At 46.8% G+C, this 24,553-nt stretch overlaps 1 protein-coding gene across 1 annotated transcript in view; it reads left to right on the forward strand.

Annotated features, from left to right (window-relative positions):
• DAZL (deleted in azoospermia like) overlaps positions 1-24,553 on the forward strand; it is a 66,214-nt gene that overhangs the window by 34,014 nt on the left and 7,647 nt on the right. The window contains exons 4-6 of the mRNA XM_040433995.1: positions 21,054-21,105; positions 23,469-23,532; positions 23,608-23,741. Coding sequence (XP_040289929.1) covers positions 21,054-21,105; positions 23,469-23,532; positions 23,608-23,741 — 250 coding nt within the window. The remainder of the gene's footprint in view (positions 1-21,053; positions 21,106-23,468; positions 23,533-23,607; positions 23,742-24,553) is intronic.

Raw genomic sequence — 24,553 nt, forward strand, 5'->3', positions numbered from 1 at the left:
TGGATCCGATCCGCAAAACGCATCCGGACGTCTGAATGAAGCCTTACAGGGGCATGATCAATGACTGTGGTGATCACCCCCCTGTCATTGATCAACCCCCTGTAAAGCTCCATTCAGATGTCCGCATGATTTTTACGGATGCACTGATAGATGGATCGGATCCGCAAAACGCATCCGGACGTCTGAATGAAGCCTTACAGGGGCGTGATCAATGACTGTGGTGATCACCCCATATAGACTCCCTGATCACCCCCCTGTCATTGATTACCCCCCTGTAAAGCTCCATTCAGACATCCGCATGATTTTTACGGATCCACTGATAGATGGATCGGATCCGCAAAACGCATACGGACGTCTGAATGAAGCCTTACACGGGCGTGATCAATGACTGTGGTTATCACCCCATATAGACTCCCTGATCACCCCCCTGTCATTGATCACCCCCCTGTCATTGGTCACCCCTCTGTAAGGCTCCATTCAGACATTTTTTTGGCCCAAGTTAGCGGAATTTTATTTTTTTTTTCTTACAAAGTCTCATATTCCACTAACTTGTGTCAAAAAATAAAATCTCACATGAACTCCCCATACCCCTCACGGAAACCAAATGCGTAAAATTTTTTAGACATTTATATTCCAGACTTCTTCTCGCGCTTTAGGGCCCCTAGAATGCCAGGGCAGTATAAATACCCCACATGTGACCCCATTTCGGAAAGAAGACACCCCCAGGTATTCCGTGAGGGGCATATTGAGTCCATGAAAGATTGAAATTTTTGTCCCAAGTTAGCGGAACGGGAGACTTTGTGAGAAAAAAATTAAAAATATCAATTTCCGCTAACTTGTGCCAAAAAAAAAAAATTTCTATGAACTCGCCATGCCCCTCATTGAATACCTTGGGGTGTCTTCTTTCCAAAATGGGGTCACATGTGGGGTATTTATACTGCCCTGGCATTCTAGGGGCCCCAAAGCGTGAGAAGAAGTCTGGTATCCAAATGTCTAAAAATGCCCTCCTAAAAGGAATTTGGGCCCCTTTGCGCATCTAGGCTGCAAAAAAGTGTCACACATCTGGTATCGCCGTACTCAGGAGAAGGTGGGGAATGTGTTTTGGGGTGTCATTTTACATATACCCATGCTGGGTGAGAGAAATAGCTTGGTCAATGTCACGGAACCATGAACCAGACGTACAACAAGAGATAAATGAAAATAAGAAGGCTTTATTGAAAATAAAGCTGTAAAGCAAAAAGTCCAAACGGATGGTGAAACCGAGCAGAGTCTTTGCGAAGCCAGAGGTCAGGAACCAGAAGGGTAGTCAGACGAAGCCAGGATCAGGAACCAGCAGGGTAGTCAGACGAAGCCAGGATCAGGAACCAGCAGGGTAGTCAGACGAAGCCAGGATCAGGAACCAGCAGGGTAGTCAGACGAAGCCAGGATCAGGAACCAGAAGCAGCAGCAGTCTTAGAAGCATGTGAACACAAGAGGACCAAGCAAGGAACTGAAGCCACAGACCTCCTATATATATGAGCTAGGCATCCAGCTCCTCCCAGGGGAAGGAGGAGCCGCAGGGTGGAAGGCTACAAGAAACCCAGGACCCAAGATGGCCGCCAGCACATGTCAAACGAAGGAGAGCAGCAAGCAGGTAAGACCATGACAGTCAAATGCCAACTTTGTATAAAAAAATGGGAAAAGTTGTCTTTTGCCAAGATATTTCTCTCACCCAGCAAGGGTATATGTAAAATGACACCCCAAAACACATTCCCCAACTTCTCCTGAATACGGCGATACCACATGTGTGACACTTTTTTGCAGCCTAGGTGGGCAAAGGGGCCCACATTCCAAAGAGCACCTTTCGGATTTCACAGGTCATTTACCTACTTACCACACATTAGGGCCCCTGGAAAATGCCAGGGCAGTATAACTACCCCACAAGTGACCCCATTTTGGAAAGAAGACACCCCAAGGTATTCCGTGAGGGGCATGGCGAGTTCCTAAAATTTTTTATTTTTTGTCACAAGTTAGTGGAAAATGCTGATTTTTATTTTTTATTTTTTTTTTATTTTTTTCATACAAAGTCTCATATTCCACTAACTTGTGACAAAAAATAAAAACTTCCATGAACTCACTATGCCCATCAGCGAATACCTTGGGGTCTCTTCTTTCCAAAATGGGGTCACTTGTGGGGTAGTTATACTGCCCTGGCATTCTAGGGGCCCAAATGTGTGGTAAGGAGTTTGAAATCAAATTCTGTAAAAAATGACCTGTGAAATCCGAAAGGTGCTTTTTGGAATATGGGCCCCTTTGCCCACCTAGGCTGCAAAAAAGTGTCACACATCTGGTATTGCCGTACTCAGGAGAAGGTGGGGAATGTGTTTTGGGGTGTCATTTTACATATACCCATGCTGGGTGAGAGAAATATCTTGGCAAAAGACAACTTTTCCCATTTTTTTATACAAAGTTGGCATTTGACCAAGATATTTATCTCACCCAGCATGGGTATATGTAAAAAGACACCCCAAAACACATTCCCCACCTTCTCCTGAGTACGGAGATACCAGATGTGTGACACTTTTTTGCAGCCTAGATGGGCAAAGGGGCCCATATTCCAAAGAGCACCTTTCGGATTTCACAGGTCATTTTTTACAGAATTTGATTTCAAACTCCTTACCACACATTTGGGCCCCTAAAATGCCAGGGCAGTATAACTACCCCACAAGTGACCCCATTTTGGAAAGAAGAGACCCCAAGGTATTTCGTGATGGGCATAGTGAGTTCATAGAAGTTTTTATTTTTTGTCACAAGTTAGTGGAATATGAGACTTTGTAAGAAAAAAAAAAATAAAAAAATCATCATTTTCCGCTAACTTGTGACAAAAAATAAAAAGTTCTATGAACTCACTATGCCCATCAGCAAATACCTTAGGGTGTGTACTTTCCGAAATGGGGTCATTTGTGGGGTGTTTGTACTGTCTGGCCATTGTAGAACCTCAGGAAACATGACAGGTGCTCAGAAAGTCAGAGCTGCTTCAAAAAGCGGAAATTCACATTTTTGTACCATAGTTTGTAAACGCTATAACTTTTACCCAAACCATTTTTTTTTTTTACCCAAACATTTTTTTTTTATCAAAGACATGTAGAACTATAAATTTAGAGCAAAATTTCTATATGGATCTCGTTTTTTTTGCAAAATTGTACAACTGAAAGTGAAAAATGTCATTTTTTTGCAAAAAAATCGTTAAATTTCGATTAATAACAAAAAAAGTAAAAATGTCAGCAGCAATGAAATACCACCAAATGAAAGCTCTATTAGTGAGAAGAAAAGGAGGTAAAATTAATTTGGGTGGTAAGTTGCATGACCGAGCAATAAACGGTGAAAGTAGTGTAGGTCAGAAGTGTAAAAAGTGGCCTGGTCTTTCAGGGTGTTTAAGCTAGGGGGGCTGAGGTGGTTAAGGATGTGACGGGGAAACAGCTGTCTGAGGATGGATAACTGGCTTAGGTTTTCCCCGTCGCATCCTTAAAGCTTGTAAAAGAGCGGGATCTTGACATAGGGGCCACTTACTATTATGCCTGGGTGCCGCTCTGTTCTCCCACTATGTCCTCCGGTATCTTCGGGGACTTGGTTATAGTAGGCGGAGACTGCCCTTGTTCTCCTGGGCGTCTCATTCTCCCAGTCTGTAGCGCTGGCCAATCGCAGCGCAGAGCTCACAACCTGGGAGTTTTTTTTTCTTCCAGGCTGTGAGCTCTGCATTGCGAGTGGCCAGCGCTACAGCCTAGGAGAAGAAGACTCCCAGAAGAACAAGGGCAGTCTCCGCCCAGTATAACCAAGTCCCTGAAGATACCAGAGGACATATCGGCAGAACGGAGCGGCGCCTAGGGATAATAGTAAGTGCAGTGAGATCCCTGGGCGCCGCTGCACATATGATACTTAGTTCAGAATTTGCCAGATGAAAGGTCCTCTTTAAACATTTACTTTCCCTCTCTCCTCATTGGCAGCAGCGGCACAGGGGGGAGGGAGAGATTGCTTCCTTCTCCCCTGTGCTGCTGAGGAGAACACTGTGCGCGCTCAGAGCAGCGCACTCATTGTTCTTTGATACTAGACTGCGCAATAGCTAAGCCTAGTATCGAAAAAAAGGCAAATCCTGGTATCGAGGTCAATACCAGGCAAAAGTATCGATTGGGTATTGAATATTCGATACCCGAAACAACCCTAGTCTATGGGTATTAGGACTCGGCTGCAGAGAGAGATGGACACTCATACTACTACTTCTAAGATTGTTCACATTTGACAAGGATCCACATCAAATACAAAAGTAATCTGCAAACCTTGCATGTGTCTGGAATCCTTGAACCCTGTTCACATTGCTAGAAAAAATAAAATCTGTGAGAAAAAATAAAATCTGTGAGACTAAGTAGCATGTTGCTTTTCTCCATGGACTCCGCTTGGAAAGTCATTTAGATAATTCCAAATTGGACTAGACTCATTGGATTTTCAAATCTGCAACATGGCAATTGTTGAGTTTTTCTTGATTAGTTGATTTCATCCTTCTTGATGAAGGGGTGAGATCTGCTAAAAATCCTGTGTAAAATCTAGGCTCTGTAAATTTAGTCTAAAGATGCACTGAATTTATCACAGTGGCTCAGGTTGGATGATAAATTTAGTGCACAGCAAAACACTTGGCTAATTTTCTACCACCTGTTGGTTGAAGGTACAAAATAACTACCGTATTTTTTGCACGATGAGATGCACTGGCCCATAAAACGCACCTAGGTTTTAGAAGATGACAATAAGAAAAAAAATATTTTTCATTAGACCTCAGGTCAGACTCAATGTTAAAGGGAACCTGTCACCAAAAAAAAAACACTTACTAAGCTGTTAATAGTACCTTATAGTGCTGCATAGTAGTTTCCTAATGCACTTTTTCATCGTTTAGCCGCATTTAGCCTCCTTGAGAAATCGATGTTTTATTCAGCCACTGCCCCCTGCTTCAAGTCAGGTTTGAAGTCAAGGGGGCATCGGCCTAGGCGTCTCCAATGCTGCTCTCCCTGCCTCCCGCCGCCTTTATTGACAAGCCGGATCTCAGTGCCGGGACTGCGCAGTAGCGAAACTGAAGCCGGCTGAGTGTACGAGCCAGAGCCGGGATCGCGCTACAGCAGCCCTTTACTGCGCATGCGGGCTGGGAGCGCGGTCCCGGCACTGAGATCCGGCTTGTCAATAAAGGCAGGGAGAGCAGCATTGTAGACGCCTAGGCCGCTGCCCCCTTGATTTCAAACCTGACTTGAAGCAGGGGGCAGCGGCTGAATAAAACATCGATTTCTCAAGGAGGCTAGATGCGGCTAAACGATGAAAAAGTGCATTAGGAAACTACTATGCAGCACTATAAGGTACTATTAACAGCTTAGTAAGCGTTTTTTTGGTGACAGGTTCCTTTTAATCAGACCTCAACTCGGACCCTAATGTGAATGACCCCCCATTGCCTCAGATCAGCCCCTATTGCCTCGGATCAGCCCCCATTGACTCATGCTTAATAAAATAAAAAACACTTACCTCTCCTGCTCCGGACGCCAATGCTCCTCTTCTTCCTCCTCTTCCGTTGGCTGTGCTGTGAACCGGAGCCCTTCCAGTCCACAAGATAGTAGGTCTTCTTGCCACACTTCTTGATGTCCAGGATGTCTTTGACCTCAAATATCTTGTCAGAATCTTCAAATACTGGAGTTGGACTAGAAGGAGCCGCTGAGAAGTGATTAAGAACTACTGGTTTTAGTAAGGACATGTGGAAGGTATTAGGAATACGCAGCGAGAGAGGCAGACGTAACTTATGTCACTTCGTTTATCTCCTTAAGGCCCCTTTCACACGGGCGAGATTTCCGTGCAGGTGCAATGCGTGAGGTGAACGCATTGTACCCGCACTAAATCCGGACCCATTCATTTCTATTGGGCTGTGCACATGAGCGGTGATTTTCACACATCACTTGTGCGTTGCATGAAAATCGCAGCATGTTCTATATTCTGCGTTTTTCACGCAACGCTGGCCCCATAAAAGTGAATGGGGCTGCGTGAAAAAACGCATTGCATCCGCACTTTCACGCAGCCCCATTGCCCCCATGGGTCCGGATTTAGTGCGGGTGCAATGCGTTCACCTCACGCATTGCACCCGCACGGAAATCTCGCCTGTGTGAAAGGGGCCTTAAGGTGACCAACGAAGTGACATAAGTTACGTCTGCCTCTCTCTCTGCGTATTCCTAATACCTTTTAACGGATGGTTGCTAAGAGATGGTGTTTGTAAACATTCAGTTATTATTCACGTGTGTAAAAAACGCATCATTGCGCATTGCACCCGCGCGATAAAAACTGAACGCCATCGCAAATAAAACTAATTGAACTTGCTTGTGAATTCGCGCAGTTTTCACTGAATGCATCCGGACCTAATCCGGACACGCTCGTTTGCAAAGGGGCCTAATACTTCAAAGGGTCCAAGGAACCTAGGAGCAAACTTGAAACTGGGAACCCTTAGGCCTCTTTCACACGGGCGTTGCAGGAAAATATGCGGGTGCCGATTTTTCCGCGCGAGTGCAAAACATTGTAATGCTTTTGCACTCGCGTGAGAAAAATCGCGCATGTTTGGTACCCAAACCCGAACTTCTTCACAGAATTACGCAGCCCGGCTTCTCTTCTGTCTCCTTCTTTGCCGATTGCAGGAACAGGACCTGTGGTGACGTCACTCCGGTCATCACATGATCCGTCACCACAGGTCCTGTTGCTGCACACAGAAAAGAAAGAAGTCAGAAGAGATGCCGGCTGCGCGATCAAGTGGATTAAGGTGAGTTAAATATTTTTATTTTTTTTTTCCCCTCCAGTGCTATTTTACTATGCATTCTGTATTCAGAATGCTATTATTTCCCCTTATAACCATGTTATAAGGGAAAATAATAAAGATCGGGTCTCCATCCCGATCGTCTCCTAGCAACCGTGCGTGAATATCACAGCATCCGCACTTGCGTATGCTTGCGATTTTCACGCAACCCCATTTTTTTCTATGGGGCCTGTCTTAAGTGAAAAACACACAATATAGAACATGCTGCGATTTTCACGCAACGCACAAGTGATGCGTGAAAATCACCGCTCATGTGAACAGCCCCTAGAAATGAATGGGTCGGGATTCAGTGCGGGTGCAATGCGTTCAACTCACGCATCGCATCCGCGCGGAATACTCGCTCGTGTGAAAGGGGCCTTAAAGGGATTCTGTCACCAGATTTAACCCTATTAAGCTAGCTGACATTAGCGATGTGCTAATGTCAGCTAAACCTAACTAGCCTATGCCTACTTTTATCTATGCCCCCGTTGCGCCAGAAATCTAACTTTCGTAATATGCTAATTAGCCTCTAGGAGAAGGAGGGGCGTTGTTCCTGCTCCTAGAGGCTCCTTTCTCTCACCTTTGTCGCCTCCCTCCAAGTCCTGATTGACAGGGCCAGGCAGTGCTCGCATACATCTCCCAGCTTTGTGCTCTGGTGAAATCTCGTGCCGTTCAGTATTCGGCGCAGGCGTGGTGAGGAACCCAGCGAGCGTCTTTTCCTCACTACGCCGAATGCTTAACGGCGCGAGATTTCACCAGAGCACAGCGCTGGCAGACAGATGCGAGCGCTGCCTCGCACTGTCAATCAAGACTTGGAGGGAGGCGACAAAGGTGGGAGAACGGACCCTCTATGCAGGAACAACGTCCCCCCTACTCTTAGAGACTAATTAGCATATTAGGAAAGTTAGATTTCTGGTGCAACGGGGACATAGATAAAAGTCAGAATAGGCTATTTAGGTTTAGCTGACATTAGCGATGTGCTAATGTCAGTTAGCTTAATAGGGTTAAATCTGGTAACCGAAACCCTTTAAGCGGATGTTTAGAGGAGAGCCGTGCCTTTTTCTCCAGACAAAAATTGGGGTGGTTTTCTTTTCTTGTCTCCATTAGTTTTCATGCGAGTCACTGCTTTGTTGATGCAGTCCTTGGTGTCTCACCAAATCTTCAAAAAATCCCTAAAAGAGGAATCCGCAGCTGGTACCAGAAGATGTAAGAACAGGGAGAGGAGTATGAGGGTGTTGTCCATAGACAAAGAATGATGAGGATCCAGTAGACTCACTAGAGTGGTTGTTATAGGAGAATACAGCCCAAGGTAGCAATTGTACCCAGTTGTCATGTTGGGCTGAAACAAAATGCAAGAGCTCGTTCTCTAATACTTGATTGACCTGCTCTACTTGCCTGTTGGTCTGGGGATGATAACCGGAAGAGAAGTCCAGCTAAATTTCGAGCAGCCGGCAAAGAGCTCTCCAGAACTTAGAGGTAAACTGGACTCCGTGATTTGAAACAATATGCTAGTAGACCATGCAAGCAGAATATGTATCTCACAAACCGTTTAGCATGTTCAGCAGCCGAGGGCAGTCCAGCCAAAGGAATGAAGTGCGCCATCTTAGAGAACCGGTCCACGACCACCCAGATAGCTGTACATCCGGCAGAAGAGGGCAGATCTATAACAAAGTCCATGGCAATGTGTTGCCATGGGGCAAAAGGAAGAGGTAACAGCCCGGGTGGTTTGATCCTGGAGACTTTATTCTGAGCACTGACTGTGCAGGCAGACACATAATCACACACATCCTTAGACAGTGTGGGCCACCAGTAGCGGCAAGACAAGAGTTCTGTGCTCTTGCGGATCCCTGAGTGACCAGCCAGTTTGGAGTTGTGCCCCCAAGCTAGAATACATTTTCTCTTGGCAGATGGCACAAATGTTTTTTCCGGGAGGGATGTCTTTTACCAAGACAGGAGCCACTGTGATCAAGCGTGCTCTACAATGTACTGGGGCTCATCCTGCTGGTCGTAGAAGTCACATGACCGAGACAGAACATCCGCCTTGATGTTCTTCTCGGCTGGGCGAAACTGAAGCTCAAGATCAAAATGGGAGAAGAGTGCCCATCTGGCTTGGTGAGGGTTTAGACTCTGGGCCGTCTGCAGATATGTAAGGTTCTTGTGGTCGGTGAAGATTATCACTGGATGCTGGGCCCCCTCAAATAGATAACACTACTCCTCCAAGGCAAGTTTTATGGCCAGAAGCTCTGTCTCCTATACAGTAATTCCTCTCAGCAAGGGAGAAGAGCTTGGAGGAAAATCCACATGTAAACATCTTGCCCTTGGAACCTTTCTGTAGTGAAACGGCACCGGCTCTTATGGAGGAGGTGTCCACTTCTAAAAAGAATTGGCAGGAGACATCGGGATGACGCAGAACAGGTGCAGAAGCAAAGGACCTCTTTAATTGGACTAAGGCGGCTTCCGCCTCAAGAGTCCGGACTCTGGCATTCACCCCTTTCTTAGTAAGAGCCGGGATGTAAAAGATGAAAAATTTGGGATGAACTGACAATAGAAATGAGCAAATCCAAGGAAGTGCTCTATAGCACGAAGACCCTGTGGGAGGGGCCAGTCTATTACTGCATTCAATTTTTCAGGATCCATTTGCAACCCGGCATCCAAGATTATGTATCCGAGGAACGGTACGGTAGATTTTTCAAAGATGCATTTCTCGAATTTTGCATAAAGTCAATTTTCAACCGCTGTAAAACTAAACGTACATGCTTCTGGTGAGTGGTCAAATCTGGAGAATAGATCAGTGGTCCAGATGACGACCAAAATGTTCGCCAATGAGACCAGGAATTTGAAAATGGCGATAAGACTTGTAAGTTCATTATTATTGTGAAGGGGGCACAGTGGGCATTATTACTGTGAAGGTGTCACGGTGGGGAGTGGGGGGAAACTCCCCACCGAACACCGATGGGAAACAGGAATATAAACTAGGCCTGGACACTGGGGAAAAGGAGCAGGGCAACTCCTAATGCCACCCTCATCCTAGCCCTGACTCCTATCCATCTGAGTGGACCTAGATGGTAGGACGGCTCATACACCGGAACCTCGGACCCCGAGTCACCCTGATGAACCCTGTAAATAATGTCAGCACTGAGACGACCTGTTCCTCCAAGATACAGATGAACAGGAGTCTCCCACCGGCCTAGATGCAAGGAAAGAGGAAGACAGTGAACAGCCACTGGATCGGCAGGTAGGAGCCTAGAACAACAAGCACTTACCTGCCGCAGCAACAACGATTGGAACCCATGCATCTGTACTGGAGCCAGAACACCAAACAGGAGGCAGCACAAAACAACAAACACAGAATCCAGCAAACCAGTAACTGCCTGGACCCCCATGCGGACAGGGTGCATGGTGGCCCCCGGCAAAGCTGCTCACTGACTACTTGTTCCCCCTCCGGGGAACCCTGGATCCCTCTCACTGAAGGCACAGACAGGGGAATGTCTATCATCCATGCAGGACAGTACACACCAAAGACAGACCAGACTTGGAACAACAACTAGACCTAACACAAACCCTGAACATAACCCACACCACAAATAGAATAGGGTAGAAGACAGAGGAGACATTGATGTCCCACAAGCACCAGACATGGAAGGAACCAGGAAAAAAGGGGCATAGTACACACATGCTGCAACACAACACATTGCCCCTGGCAACCAGCATGCATGACTAACGTGTCACGGTGAACAACAATGAGGCCGTGACAGAAGGGGGCACAATGGGGATTTCTACTATGGAGGGGGCACAGAGGGCATTACTAGCACAGTGGGCATTATTACTATGAAGGGGACACAATGGGGATTATTACTGTGATGGGGGGCACAAAGAGGGCATTACAACTGTGAAAGTGGCACAGTGGACATAACTATCAGGGGGGCACAATGTGGGCATAACTACTGTGAGGGGGCACACATCTGTACAAAACTACCGTGAAGGTTGTACAATGAGGGCAATACTACTGTGAGGGGGTACAATTTTTTTTTTAAGTATGGGGGGGGCACCTCAGGGAACATAGAAGAGCTGAACCAAGGACAAAGACAAGAAAGGAAGGAAGTACTGTATACACAAACAGTTGTACACGTAAGGAAACAATGGGTTACCTTCCCTTCATTATATATTCCCTTTTAGGTCCCTTTCACACGAGCGAGTCCCACACATTGAACTCGCAGCGCGTGTCAGGGAGAACACCCGTCCTGACCTCCCAGCACTGCCGGGGTCGCATAGCATTGTATTGATTTATGATGCTATGTAACCCTTACAGTTCTGGAATGTATTGGATAACACTGACAGCATTATGTCAGTGTCATCTAATACATTCCAGAAATAAAAGGGTTACATAGCTTCATAAATCAGTACATTGCTATGCGACCCCCATCTGTGCTGGAAGTTCAGATAGGTGATGGTAGGCGTGGAAAGGTGTTGGTTGTCTTTTTTTAGTTAGTTTTTTGTTCCCCAAAGAAAGAGTAAAGGGGTTCTCTGGACTTGAAGTATTGATGACCTATCTTCAGGATAGGTCATCAATATCATGTCAGCGGGGGTCTGATACTCAGCAGTATGAGGAGACTGCGTGCGTAGTGTGCAAATGCCACCTCCCGTATCTCTGAGCGCTGCTGCTTTGCCATAGACATAGCAGCAGGGAGCATGATAGGTAATCTATATTAAAAGCCCAGAGAACTGTTTTAATAAAAGTTGATCAATAAATTATATATATACCCCAGGATGGTACTATTGAAAAGTAGAACTTAATCCAGTGTGAACGAAGGTTTTATCTGCCCAAAACAGAATTAAATCAAAAGTATGCAATCAATTTATATTTCTACACTGGAGAATCTAATCAGAAGGCCCTTCACTTGAGCCATTTAATCCTGAGCCCTGAGTAAGATGCTGGTTTTGATCTAAAAGAAAGAGGATGCCTCATTACACATGATGTCCAAGTGATGCTGACATTTTTACAGTCAGTCATTTTGAACTATGTAATCAGTGATGAAAGTTCAAGTTTTTAAGTTCAGCTGTGAGAGGACCAAATGGAATGAGAAGGAGGAGAGAGATGCGGGACACTGCACACAGTAATGCCTTATTCACACAGTAAGTGTTCAGTCAGTGATTTCTATCAGTGATTTTTGAGCCAAAACCAGGTGCAGCTCTAAACACAGAACAGGTGCAGATCTTTCCCTTTACCTGATGTCTGTGGAGGCTCCAAACCTGGTTTTGGCTCACAATCGCTGACCAAAACACTGACGATGTGAATGAGGCAATTAGGGCTGCAGTAAACGATTATTTTAGTAATCGAGTATTCTATCTATTTTATTATTTACGATTAATCGAGTAATCTGTTCCCCCCCAGTGCCTACAGCTCTCCCCCACCCCAGTGCCTTCAGCTTTGTGCATTGACCCAATGGAGGAATTCAAGGTAGTTGGGCAGCTAATCCGTAGCTTGCAGGGTGCATAGTACTACAAGTCCCAGCAAGCTGACATGTTCTTATACAGACGGACCATGCTGCCACTTGTAGTTTCACACTCAGACTGCTGCCTCTGCTCTATAGGAATGTTAGTGGTAACTAAAGGAGTAGGTGTAATGGACGTAACAAGACACAGAAGGGCTCAGTCGACCACTTGGATGGAGCAGGGCACAGAACCATACATGCAGAATGATAACTTATGCAAGTCCGACGGCCTACTCTATCTAATTTTCTTAGTCTGGAGCATTTGAACAGTATATCGTCCAGGTACACTATCACGCAGACATAGAGCAGGTCCTGGAAGGTATCGTTTACCAACTCCTGGAATACTGCGGGAGCATTGCACAGACCGAAGGGCATGATGAGATACTCGTAGTGTCCCTCACGAGTGTTGAAAGCAGTCTTCCACTCATCGCCCTTTCGAATGCGGATAAGGTTGTATGTAGGGTTGTTTCGGGTATCTAACTTTCCCCTCACCCATGACGGCACCCCATGCGACCAGGGACCTCCCATCCGGGACAGGAAACCTGAGAAGATAAAAGGTTCACACCCCCACCAAGCACCAGTTCAGGCTTCCTGTCCTCCGGATAGGAAGTCTCTGGGAAGCTCACGTTAGACGTTGGTTCTCACCTACAGCCGGGGGGAGGCCCAGGTTCTTATCCGGTGGGTGGCCTCCCCCAGGTGGCGTCATGCTCTCCGGGGCTGCTGCCTACAGTCTGGGCCTCTTCCCCCACATTCCGGCGCTGGCCTGAGGGAGCTGCTGTGGCCGTGTTCAGGCGGCTTCCCTCCTTGCTCCCGGGTTGCCCGTCTTCCTGTCGGCGTCGGAAGGGGCGTCTGCGCATGCGCACGCCCCGACGCGGGGGGGCGGGGCTTGACCCGGAAGTCGGGTTGAGCGCCGATGTGTGCCCTGGCGCGTCTTTTAAAATATAAATGGGGCAGAGGGGGGGAACCCAGCCGGCTTGTGTGGCACACAGTGTGGTGTTGAAGAGGCTCTTTGTGGTCAGCAAGATGTCAGCCTGCAGACGGACGCGCCGAACCCCTGGAACCCTCAAGGCCCGCGAGTCCGGTACCAGTCCTGAGGAGTGGGGGCTAAAGAAGGTGGTGTGAGATATATCCTTTTTATTAATGGGATGTTATCTGCTTGATTTGTGTAGGTGGCAAAGCCCCCCAAAAAAGCGGCCTCAAAGACGAAGCATAAGGAGTGTGCAGGATGTAAGGTCCCCCTAGCTTCCTCCTATTCTAAGCCGTTATGCTCCCCATGTATTGATAAGTTGGTGGCAGAGGAGTCACGGAGCCTTTCCAGGAATATGCGATCTTTAATAAGATCTGAAGTGAAAGCCTCCCTAAAATCCTTAACTACGAATCGCCCGCAGTCTCCGGGAAGATCTCCGGATATGAGGGATTTGGATATAGACCATTCAGACGCAGAGGAAAAAGAGGCAGGCCAGTTACTCTCTGATGATAATACTTCGTCAGCAGAAGAGGAAACAGGGGGATCCCTTTTCTCGCCTGAAGATACCCAAAACCTCAAAGCGGTCAGAGCGACGATGCAATTAGAAGAGGTGAAACAGGCTAAGTCGACAGCAGACGTTGCCTTTCAAGGGTTAGGTCCCAGAAAGCAGATAGTTTTTTCCATTCATGAGAATGTGCAGGCATTAATTAAAAAGGAATGGAAGAATCCTGATAGGAAGTTTTTTATTCCAAGCTCTGTCAAGAGGAAATATCCCTTTGATGAAAAGGTAGCAGCCTGTTGGGACAAGGCCCCTATTGTTGATGCTCCGGTGGCAAAGATTGCCAAGAAGTCTGCTCTACCGTTCGATGACCTGGGTAACCTATCTGATCCTCTGGATAAAAAAGCGGATTTTTATTTGAAGAAGGCCTGGGAATCATCCTCTACCTGCTTGAGGCCGGCGGTTGCAGCGTCATGGGTCTCTAGGTCACTACATATCTGGCTGGAACAACTGGAACAGCATCTCAGTGAGAAGAAACCAAGAGAAGAAGTTTTGGCCTCTCTTCCCACCTTTTTTAAGGCTGTTGATTTTTTAGCCGATGCCTCCACAGATATAGTTAGGTTCTCAGCCAGATCATCCGCCTTATCCAATGCAGCTAGAAGAGCTATTTGGCTGAAGTCCTGGAAGGCGGATCAGGGTTCTAAGGCTAGGTTATGCGCTATCCCCTGTGAGGGTGACAGGCTCTTTGGGTCTTCCCTTGATGATATACTTGAAAAGGCCTCAGATAAGAAGGGTTTTCCAGCTCCTCAACGCCCCCCCTTTTTTCGTAGATATCAAGGCAGAAGGCAAAGGGGTAGGCAGTATGATAAAAGGGAAAAGGATAGATTTCCTAAGAAATCCGGAGGTTTCCTCTTTAAACCCCAAGATCAAAGGCCCAAAGATAAGCAATGACGCCGAATCCCAGGTAGGGGGAAGATTATCTCTTTCTCCCAGCCTGGAAGAACATAACCAAGAACGGCTGGATCCTGGGGGGGATTGGAGAGGGGTTCCGGCTGGAGCTTCTGACCCGTCCCCAGGACTCGTTCAGGCTAACAGATTACCCCAAGGATCTAGTCAAGAGACAGGCCTTAGAGTCAGAGGTCCTGCTGCTTCTGCGAAAAGGGGTGGTTGTCCCGGTTCCGCAGGCAGAGAGGGGCAGGGGTTTTTACTCTCCTCTTTTTTTAGTAAAAAAACCCAATGGATCCTTTCGGGTAATCCTGAACCTGAAGAAATTAAACAAATTCCTCAGCTCCAAAAAATTTCGCATGGAGACCATAAGGTCGGCCATAGATCTCCTATCAAAGAATTGCTGGATGGCGACTCTGGACTTAGAGGACGCGTACTACCACGTGCCAATACATGTGTCCTCCCAAAAATATTTGAGGACAGCAGTCTGGGTTCAGGGGGAATGTCTACACCTGCAATACAGAGCCCTCCCCTTTGGGGTTTCTCAAGCCCCCAGAATCTTCACAAAGGTGATTGCGGAAGTAACCTCCTTCCTAAGGTTGTCAGGGGTTCCGTTGCTGCCATACTTGGACGACTTCCTGTTTATTTCCCAGACCAAAGAGGGCTTGATTCAGAACATCAAGGTTTCCTGCGCCCTGTTAAAGAGCCTGGGCTGGAAAATAAATTGGAAAAAGTCTTGCCTAACACCATCCCAGAGTTGTGTATTTTTAGGCATCCTTTTAGACTCCCGAGTAGAAAAGTCCTTCCTCCCGTCCGCCAAGATATTCTCCATCAGGGAGCATGTTTTGGATCTTTTCAGATCCTACCTCTGCTCGTTCAGGAGGGCAATGGCAGTGCTGGGCCACCTGACAGCAACCTTTCCAGCGGTCCTATATGCACAAGCTCATTCAAGGAAGCTACAGTCATGCATCCTGCGCCAATGGGACGGCTGCAAGCAGTCGTTGGACCGGCTTTTCCACTTATCCGCAGAGGCGAGAGTGTCTCTTCTTTGGTGGACTGTGACAGAGAATCTCTCAGCAGGAGTACCATGGGCCTTTCAGGATCCCATTGTAATAACAACGGACGCCAGACCGTGGGGTTGGGGGGCCCACTCGGAGAACAAGGGTTGGCAAGGGAGGTGGGATTTAAACACCAGGAAAGCCACCTCGAACTTCAAAGAACTGAAAGCAGTAGAAATGGCCTTAAAAGCGATAGCTCCAGACATATCCTTCAGAAACATAGTTCTATACTCAGACAACTTGACTACAGTGGCATACATCAACCATCAAGGCGGAACAAGAGTACCTTCTCTGGCAATACTCTGTCACCAGATCTTTCAGCTAGCAGAACAGAGACATCTATCCCTGTCGGCAGTCCACATAAAGGGGAAAGAGAACATAGTAGCCGATTTTCTGAGTCGCACCCAGCTAAAGCAGGGGGACTGGTGCCTAAACTCAGAGGTCTTCTCCCAGTTAACGCAGAAGTTCGGCCTCCCTACGGTCGACCTATTTGCCTCCAGAAAGAACAGGAAAGTGGAAAGGTTCTTCTCCATAAATCGTCTGGACGATCCAACAGCTTTAGACGGATTAGCACAGAACTGGACTCAGGAGGAGGGTTATGCCTTCCCTCCGTTTTCCCTAATTCCGCAGGTCCTGAAAAAAGTCCAGAGGGAGAAAGCAACGATTACCCTAGTGGCCCCAGTGTGGCCGAAAAGGTCCTGGTACTCCTGCCTCCTAGACCTAGCAATAGCCCCCCCTTGGATTCTCCCCCCTCGGGAGGATCTATTATATCAAGGCCCGATCCTGCATCCCAGTCCAGGAATTCTGCATCTGGCAGCATGGAGGCTGAGAGGGAGATTTATTTAGGTCGGGGTCTGTCCCAATCTGTAGTTTCCACCATGTTGGGAAGTAGGAAAGACACCACGGCCAGAAAATATAATAAAATCTGGGAAGTCTTTTCCTCCTTTTTAGGGATCAATCCTGACCCCTTCTCTCCTCCAAATGTCTCTAGGGTCCTAGATTTTTTACAAGCTGGCTTGGATAAGGGGGTTAAGGCTTCCACCCTAAGAGTACATGTGGCAGCCTTGAGTTACTTCTTCGATTCCCAGCTGGCCCTGCATCCTTGGGTTAAAAGGTTTCTGTCGGCAGCCTTCAGGATCCGTCCCTCGATAAGACCCTTGTCCCCTCCTTGGGACCTAAACACGGTCTTGACGGCCCTGTCACAGAAACCTTTCGAGCCCGTCAGACTTGCCAATAGATATGCTCTCTTTCAAGATGTCCTTTTTACTGGCCATTACTTCAGCTAGGAGGATCTCAGAGATTCAAGCTTTCTCGGCCTTTCCTCCTTATACCCAGGTCTTGGATGACAAAGTTATCATTAGGCCTCTCCCGTCCTTCCAGCCAAAGGTGGTTTCGGACTTCCATAGAAGTCAGGATGTTGTCCTTCCATCTTTTTGCCCTAATCCCTCTAATAGTTTAGAAAGAGAGTATCATTGCCTGGACGTCAAAAGATGTCTGCTGGCTTATTTAGAGTCTACCTCGGCCTGGAGGTTGGATGAAAACCTCCTTATTCAGTTTTGGGGTAGAAATAAGGGGCGAAAAGTGTCCACGGCGGTTATTGCTAGATGGGTTAAAAGGGCCATTTCCGAAGCCTATTTAGCGCAGGGTCTCTCGCCCCCTTCAGGGTTTGGAGCCCACTCCACTCGAGCGGTAGCTACGTCCTGGGCCGAGAAGGCGGATGCCTCCCTGGCCCAGATTTGTAGAGCAGCAACTTGGAGCTCTCAACATACCTTTTTAAAACATTACAGGCTCCAACTTCACGCGGATTCCGCCTTTGGTAGGAAGGTGCTTCAGGCGGTTGTCCCCCCCTAGTTTCTCATTAATAGTCTATCTCGCATGGGGTGCCGTCATGGGTGAGGGGAAAACAACATTGCTTACCGGTAATTGTTTTTCTCGATACCCATGACGGCACCCCCGAAATTTTCCCTTCCCTATAATAAAAGTATATTAAAAAAAAAAAAAAAAAGCTTTTAGTTGTCCTTTTATTAGGTTATATGCGGGGTAGCCCGCTACTTCCTTATTGGTTTCTGAGAATTTTCTCTCTCAAGTATTGAAGAGATATAATGTACCGTATTGGATCTCTCTCTCTCTCCTTTTCTTACGTGTATTCACCTCCGGAGTACTGTTTATTACTATCACTGGTGCTTGGTGGGGGTGTGAACCTTTTATCTTCTCAGGTTTCCTGTCCCGGATGGGAGGTCCCTGGTCGCATGGGGTGCCGTCATGGGTATCGAGAAAAACAATTACCGGTAAGCAATGTTGTTTTCGATACCCAGCCGATACTTTTGTCCCGGTATCGATACGATACCGGGATTTGCCTTTTATCGATGCTAGGCTGTGCTACTGCACAGCCCAGTATCAGAGAACATGGATCGCGCTGCACTCAGCGCGGCCATGTTCCCTCAGCAGCACGGGGAGGAAGCAGTCTCTCCCTCCCCCTGTGCTGCTGCTGCCACTAATTAGAGCGCAGAGGGGCGTAGGAGGGAAGGGGCTGTGGCCACTGCACCGCCAATGATAACTAACGTTTAATACATTACAAATACAAGCGGCAGAAACACATTGTCGGCACCCTGCCTCTGACAGCGTGCTACAATCTGTGGCAATTCACCCCTCAGGTGCCGCACCTGAGGGGGTTAACTGCCGCTGATCTAAGCGCCCTGTCAGAGGTCGGGTGCCGGCAATGTGTTTCTGCCGCCGGCTGTATTTGTATATTAAACATTAATTATCATTGGTGGCGCAGTCCGCCCTCCCCCATCCCCAGTATTAAAAACATTGGTGGTGCAGTGTCTGCCATGGTATTCTCCCTGCAGCTGTGTGTACTATGCACAGGGCAGCAGGGAGAGTGTGCAGTCCTATTTACCCTAATAGAGATCTATCAGGGTGAATAGGACAAGGGATTAAAAGATTCCAGGTTCTACCCCTAAGGGGGGAAATTGTTATTAAATAAACTGTAAAAAAAAAAAAAAAAGTAAAAAAATACACCGAAATAGTATAAATCACCCCCTTTCCCAATTTTATATATAAACAATAAATAAAATATTACATCGCCAAGTCCGAAAAGTCCAAAATATAAAAAAAATCTCTTATGCGGTGAACGCTGTAAAAGAAAAACTGCGTGATTTGCCATTTTTTCATTTTTTTTCTTTTTTTTTTTTTGTCACCTTGCCCCCCCAGAAAATAGGATATGACTGTTTTATTATGGGCTGGACGTTCCATAAAATGCGGAATGCATGCGTTTTTTTTTTTTTTGCGGGGTATCGAGTATCACAATACTTTTTTATGGTATCGAAACCGAATCTAAATTTTGGTATCGAAACAACCCTAGTTGTATGCGCCGCGCAGGTTGAATTTTGTGAAGACCTTACTCCCCGGATCCTGTCAAAGAGTTTGGAGATTAGCGGAAGAGGGTATCGATTCTTGACTGTGACCTTATTCAGACCTCGATAGTCGATGCAGGGCCGTAAGGGTCCATCTTTTTTTCTGCACAAATAAGAACCCGACACCTGCTGGTGAAGTAGATTTCTGGACAAACCCCCTCTTGCGATTCTTCTTGATGTTATCAGACATCGCTTAGGTCTCACAAAGTGAGAGTGGGTAGACTCGACCGCGAGGAGTGGCACCAGGCAGAAGGTCAATCGGACAATCATAAGGACGATGAGGAGGCAGGGTCTGGGCCTCTTGCTTACTGAAGAGCTCAGCAAAACTGGCATACTGCTGCGGAAGTCCAGGCATGTCTACAGGTACAGTAGGCGAGGAAACAGGTTGGACTTCTGATAAGCAGGTGGACTGGCAGGATGATTACCAACGCAGAATCTGACCGGAGTGCCAGTCCAGAACTGGAGTGTGCTGACGCAGCCAGGGAAGACAAAGGATAACCGGATTCACGGACGCTGGCAGCACATAGGAGATCATCTCTGAATGCAGAATCCCTATTTGCAACTTAAGGGGCATAGTAACAGAAAGCACAGGTTCAGGGAGTGGCAGTCCATTTACCAAAGCCACTGACAGAGGCCTTCTAGACGGATGGTAGGAAGCCGGTACTGATGGACCAGAGCTTGCTGAATGAAGTTACCGGCTGACCCAGAGTCCAAGAATGCAGGCACAGACAGTGTGACTCCCTTGTGAGAAAGAGTCACCAAAACTGAAAGTTTCGTAGAGGACTTCTCCTTGTCTAGGACCACCTCTCCAACTGATCCTAGACATTGGCGTTTCCCGGCTTCTGTGGACAATTACGCACAAAGTGGGCCTTGCCTCCACAATACAGACACAGGTTCTCTGCTTTGCGGTGTAAACGTTCCTGGGTAGACAATCAAAGGTGCTCTATTTATATGGGCTCTTCAGATGGGATGGACACTAGAGGAAGAACCGGCCTCTGGAAGGATGGAGCCAAACGAGGTGGTCTTCTGGTGCCTGTGACCGCCTTAGAATGTTTCCTGAAATGCATATCTATCCTTGTGGCCAAGGTGATCAGGTTATTCAGAGTAGACGGACGGTCGCGAGCAGCTAATTCATCCTTAATCGGGTCATAAAGGCCCTCCCAGAACACCGCCAGTTGAGCTTCATTGTTCCATGCAAGTTCGGCAGCCAGGGTACAAAACTGGATGGTGCACTGAACCACAGACGAGGAACCCTGTCGTAGATGCAGCAGAGCTGATGCTGCAGAGGACGTGCAGCCGGGCTTTTCAAAGACCAGCTGGAAGGTAGCCAGGAAAGACTGCAGATTAGTGGTCTCTGGACCTCCATGTTCCCAAATAGGATTTGCCCAAGCAAGGGCCTCATCAGACAGCAGGGACACAATGAAGGCAACCTTGCACCGCTCAGTGGGAAACTTCTGCCCATGCAACTCAAAGTGGATCAGACACTGATTCAGGAATCCACAACAGTTTTTTGGATCTCCACCATAACGTGATGGCAGAGGGAGTTGCACAATGGTATATCTGTATCAGTTTCCCCATCTGTAATTCTCAGTTCTCACTTAGCTAGTAGGTGGTGACTAGCTGCCATGATGTCTCCAATAGACTGCAAATGGAGAAAAAAAAGTTTTGCGCTCCAGCACCACCATATAGGACTTTATAGAGAAGTACTGAGCAGTATTGATGTGAATAAAGCACTTGGGCTTAGATAGACAACTCACTAATTAGGTAGTGGGGGCTAAAATCGGGTTTGCATAATATGCTTGCTTTCATTCAGCTTGATTTTTATCTCTTCCTAGATATGGCTTTGTTTCCTATTGTGACGATGTTGATGTCAAGAAAATAGTAGAAGTAAGTATGCTTTGCTACAATAGTGCAAACATTTAGTAAAAGGTTGGCCACTTTCTGATTCAATTTCTGAACGGCCATAAACATGTTTATTGGTGTATGAAGGGCTTAAACTCCTCTCTGCAGCTCCCCAATGAAAGCCTCTCATGAGATGGTTGCTGCATGCATAGCTCTCAAAGATGGCAGTGGTCAAACGATTTACCCATGAGACTGCTTCCTTAGCTGCATCCTCTCAGTGCAGATATAGGTAGTGTTTACACACGTACCCATCCCAGGGGCAGCATTGGGGGTTTAGGTTGAAAGCTGATGTAAGGAATTAGTCAAATGGCAAATTAAAGGGGCTTTCCATAATAATGTGGATAAAAACGCGCCATTTAGTCTTGATTGGCTCCTGCACCGTATTTTCACCATACTCCATATACAAACTCCTTTCAGTCACAAGCATGTGCAGTCATAAAAGCCATATTATAACTTGTGATAAGGAGAAGAGATGCACTACTCATTGTTATATCAGTATAAAACACCTTTTATTATCCAGAAGTGCACATACTCGATCGGGATAGACTTATAGACAGACATCCTGTCCAAGTCTTCAGCATATCCTCATCACTCGTGCTTTTACTATACCATGGCCTCTTAATCATTCATGTTTAAGGAGCGTGGTCTTCGAGATATTGCGCACAATGAGGATATGCCAAAGACTTGGCATTCTCCGTGATTGCTGTCTATATGTAAATCCCAGCTTGGGAGTATGTGCACTTTTGGGTAATAAAATAAGGTATTGTTATACCAATGGAACAGTGAGTAGCGTATCTTTGCTCACTATCATAAGTTACGATTTGGCTCTTATGACTTCACATAGTCGTGATTTAAAATGACTTTCCAGCCACTTAGAGGACCGTTCACCTCTCTAGCTTCATGCATTTCACATGTAATAAAAATTCTGGAGCATTTATTGTTATGACTGTATGCTGTGCCATTCCTTTATTATTTCTACTAGAAGTTATGAATGAATTGCTAGCAGTCTGCCGTAAGGGGACAGAGGGGCGGTAACCAGTTGGGGTTGTGTACCTTCACAGTCTGAGAATGTGTAACGGACCAGCGGGTGTAAACCCACTATTGCCACTGACTGGCTACTCACTGGAGGGGCGTAACTAAGAAACACCTGGTTTTCACTAGCGCCTCTGGTGGTGAGGATAGACTTGAGCCATGGTAGTTGCCAGGGGCGACTCCAAGAGTAACATCAAATCAGTGGCAGCTGGTCCGGCATAACAGAACATACCAGCAATGGTACCACAAGTACAGGCAAAGACAGCAGGTACAGAATCGGATACAGATTCAAATTGAGTGGGCATTCCCCCTCCAGGGAACACAGGAACCCTCTTCCGAAGGTAACATGGAAGCAGTAAAACACTGCCAGAATGGACTAAGACAGAATACATAATGGGCGCAGTTACGCACTGCTAGGTGATCACGGAACAGACATGGAATCATGGACAGGACAAGATAATAAACAAGATACAAGAAACAGAATACAACAATGTAAAATCAGGCAAACAAACGGGCGGATGGTAAGACCCCTTGGGTCAGCAGCAAGGAGATAAACCTAGAAACAGAACAAGACTGACTGACTCCCAGCTCACAGGAAGATAAGGCTGCTTAATGAGGCACCTGAGAAGCCCCACCCAGCCACAGAAGCACAGGCATAAAACAGGGTAATTAACCCCAACAGAAGCAGATGCACAGGAACCATCCAGACAGAAGCATCGGAAGTTGCCCATGGCAACCAGCGAACATATACAGAAACGAAGGGGTACACGCGGGCAAGGTTCACACCAGACACCGCAGCCAGCACGCAGCCAAAAGCAACCATCCTACACAGGACACCGCAGCCAGTATGCAAAAGTCGTGCAGCCAGCCTGCACGGCAATCCAAGTCACGGTCAACCGTACCGTGACACAATGGCAACACTGACTGAATAGAGCGAGTCTGTGCAGGTACACACCCCCAACTAGTTACCACCCCTCTGTACCCTTACTGCAGACTGCTAGTAATTCATTCATAACTTCTAGTAGAAATAATAAAGGAATGGGACAACATAGAGCCATAAGAATAGACGTTCCAGTATTGTTATTACATGAGGAATGCATGAAGTTCTTAAAACGGGCATGTCAGGAGTGATAAAAGATCCTTTTTAAATTTCATTTAAAACCTTTCAGAATAGTGTAAAATGGTAAAAGTAGTAATTCTCAACCGATCCCTACTACTCAAGGTTCTGACACTTCTGGGTCCCCCTCCCCCTCTATGCTTCTGATCATCTGATATTGAGAGAATTCCTTAAAGTAATGACTCTTTTTACCCTTTAGTCACAGATCAATTTTCACGGAAAGAAACTGAAGCTTGGACCAGCCATAAGAAAGCAGAATTTGTGTAAGTATATCTTTGCATCTTACTTTGAATGATTTGAGAAGGTGGAAATGAACTGTGGTGTTTCTCTGCTTATAGGCACCTATGTACAGCCAAGACCAGTTGTCATTAACACTCCTGCGCCTCCCTATCCCAGCATGTGGAGCCCTCCTGTATCTGATCCATATATTCAGCAGGCACCGGTTTTTAGTCCAGTGACTCAGTATATGCAGGTATTTTATTTAACCTTAGAACTGAAGAAGATGCCAGCAGTTAAGCAAACTTCTGGTACATTTCTTCTGCCATTATTCATTCAGTTGGTATATTGGGGAGGGCGACCTTGCTTTTGTAATTGGTCACTGGGATGCTGCGCACTGTTAAGACCAGCTGGGAAGCTGATCTTAGAGAACCTGTCACCGTGAAATGCTGTGCAATCTGCAGTCAGCAGGTTATACAGCAGGAGGAGCAGACCAGATTGAGATATATTTTTGTGGGAAGAGATTAAATAAAACTTGTAGTTTTATACAGTGAAATTGCTGCCGTTTCTGAGCTCAAGATGGCCCATTTGGCTATCTGGGAGAGGGGACTGTCCTTTGTCACTTGGCGCCACGGTTGATGTAATGCCACAAGTGGCACATCTTTCCATCATGGATGGTGCTGTGGATTTCCATATACATGTGGATGGCATATACCTGGTGAATTTTTCTCGTTCATTCCATTGGGGGACACAGACCATGGGTATAGCTTAGAGATATTACTAGGAGGGACACTATGCAAAAAAAGAAGCTCCTCCTCCTTGGGCTATACCCCCAGGCACCTCCAGGAGAACTTCAGTCTTTGCTTAGTGTCCGTCCAAGGAGGTTGACTCTTACTCTTCTCCTGTTTGTTATTTTCTGTTTTCAGATGGGGACGCAGGTCAGCATTGCGCTTTCCTGGCCCCTGTGGAGTGTCTGCCACGGTCTTCTGAAGGTTCCTGGCTACCTCCCATTCCCCCACAGAAGAAAAGTGGATCCAGGCTCGACATGTAAGCTCTGGCATCCCACCA

This window comes from Bufo bufo, chromosome 5, assembly GCF_905171765.1.
Source record: "Bufo bufo chromosome 5, aBufBuf1.1, whole genome shotgun sequence".
In the NCBI taxonomy this organism is placed as follows: Eukaryota; Metazoa; Chordata; class Amphibia; order Anura; family Bufonidae; genus Bufo; species Bufo bufo.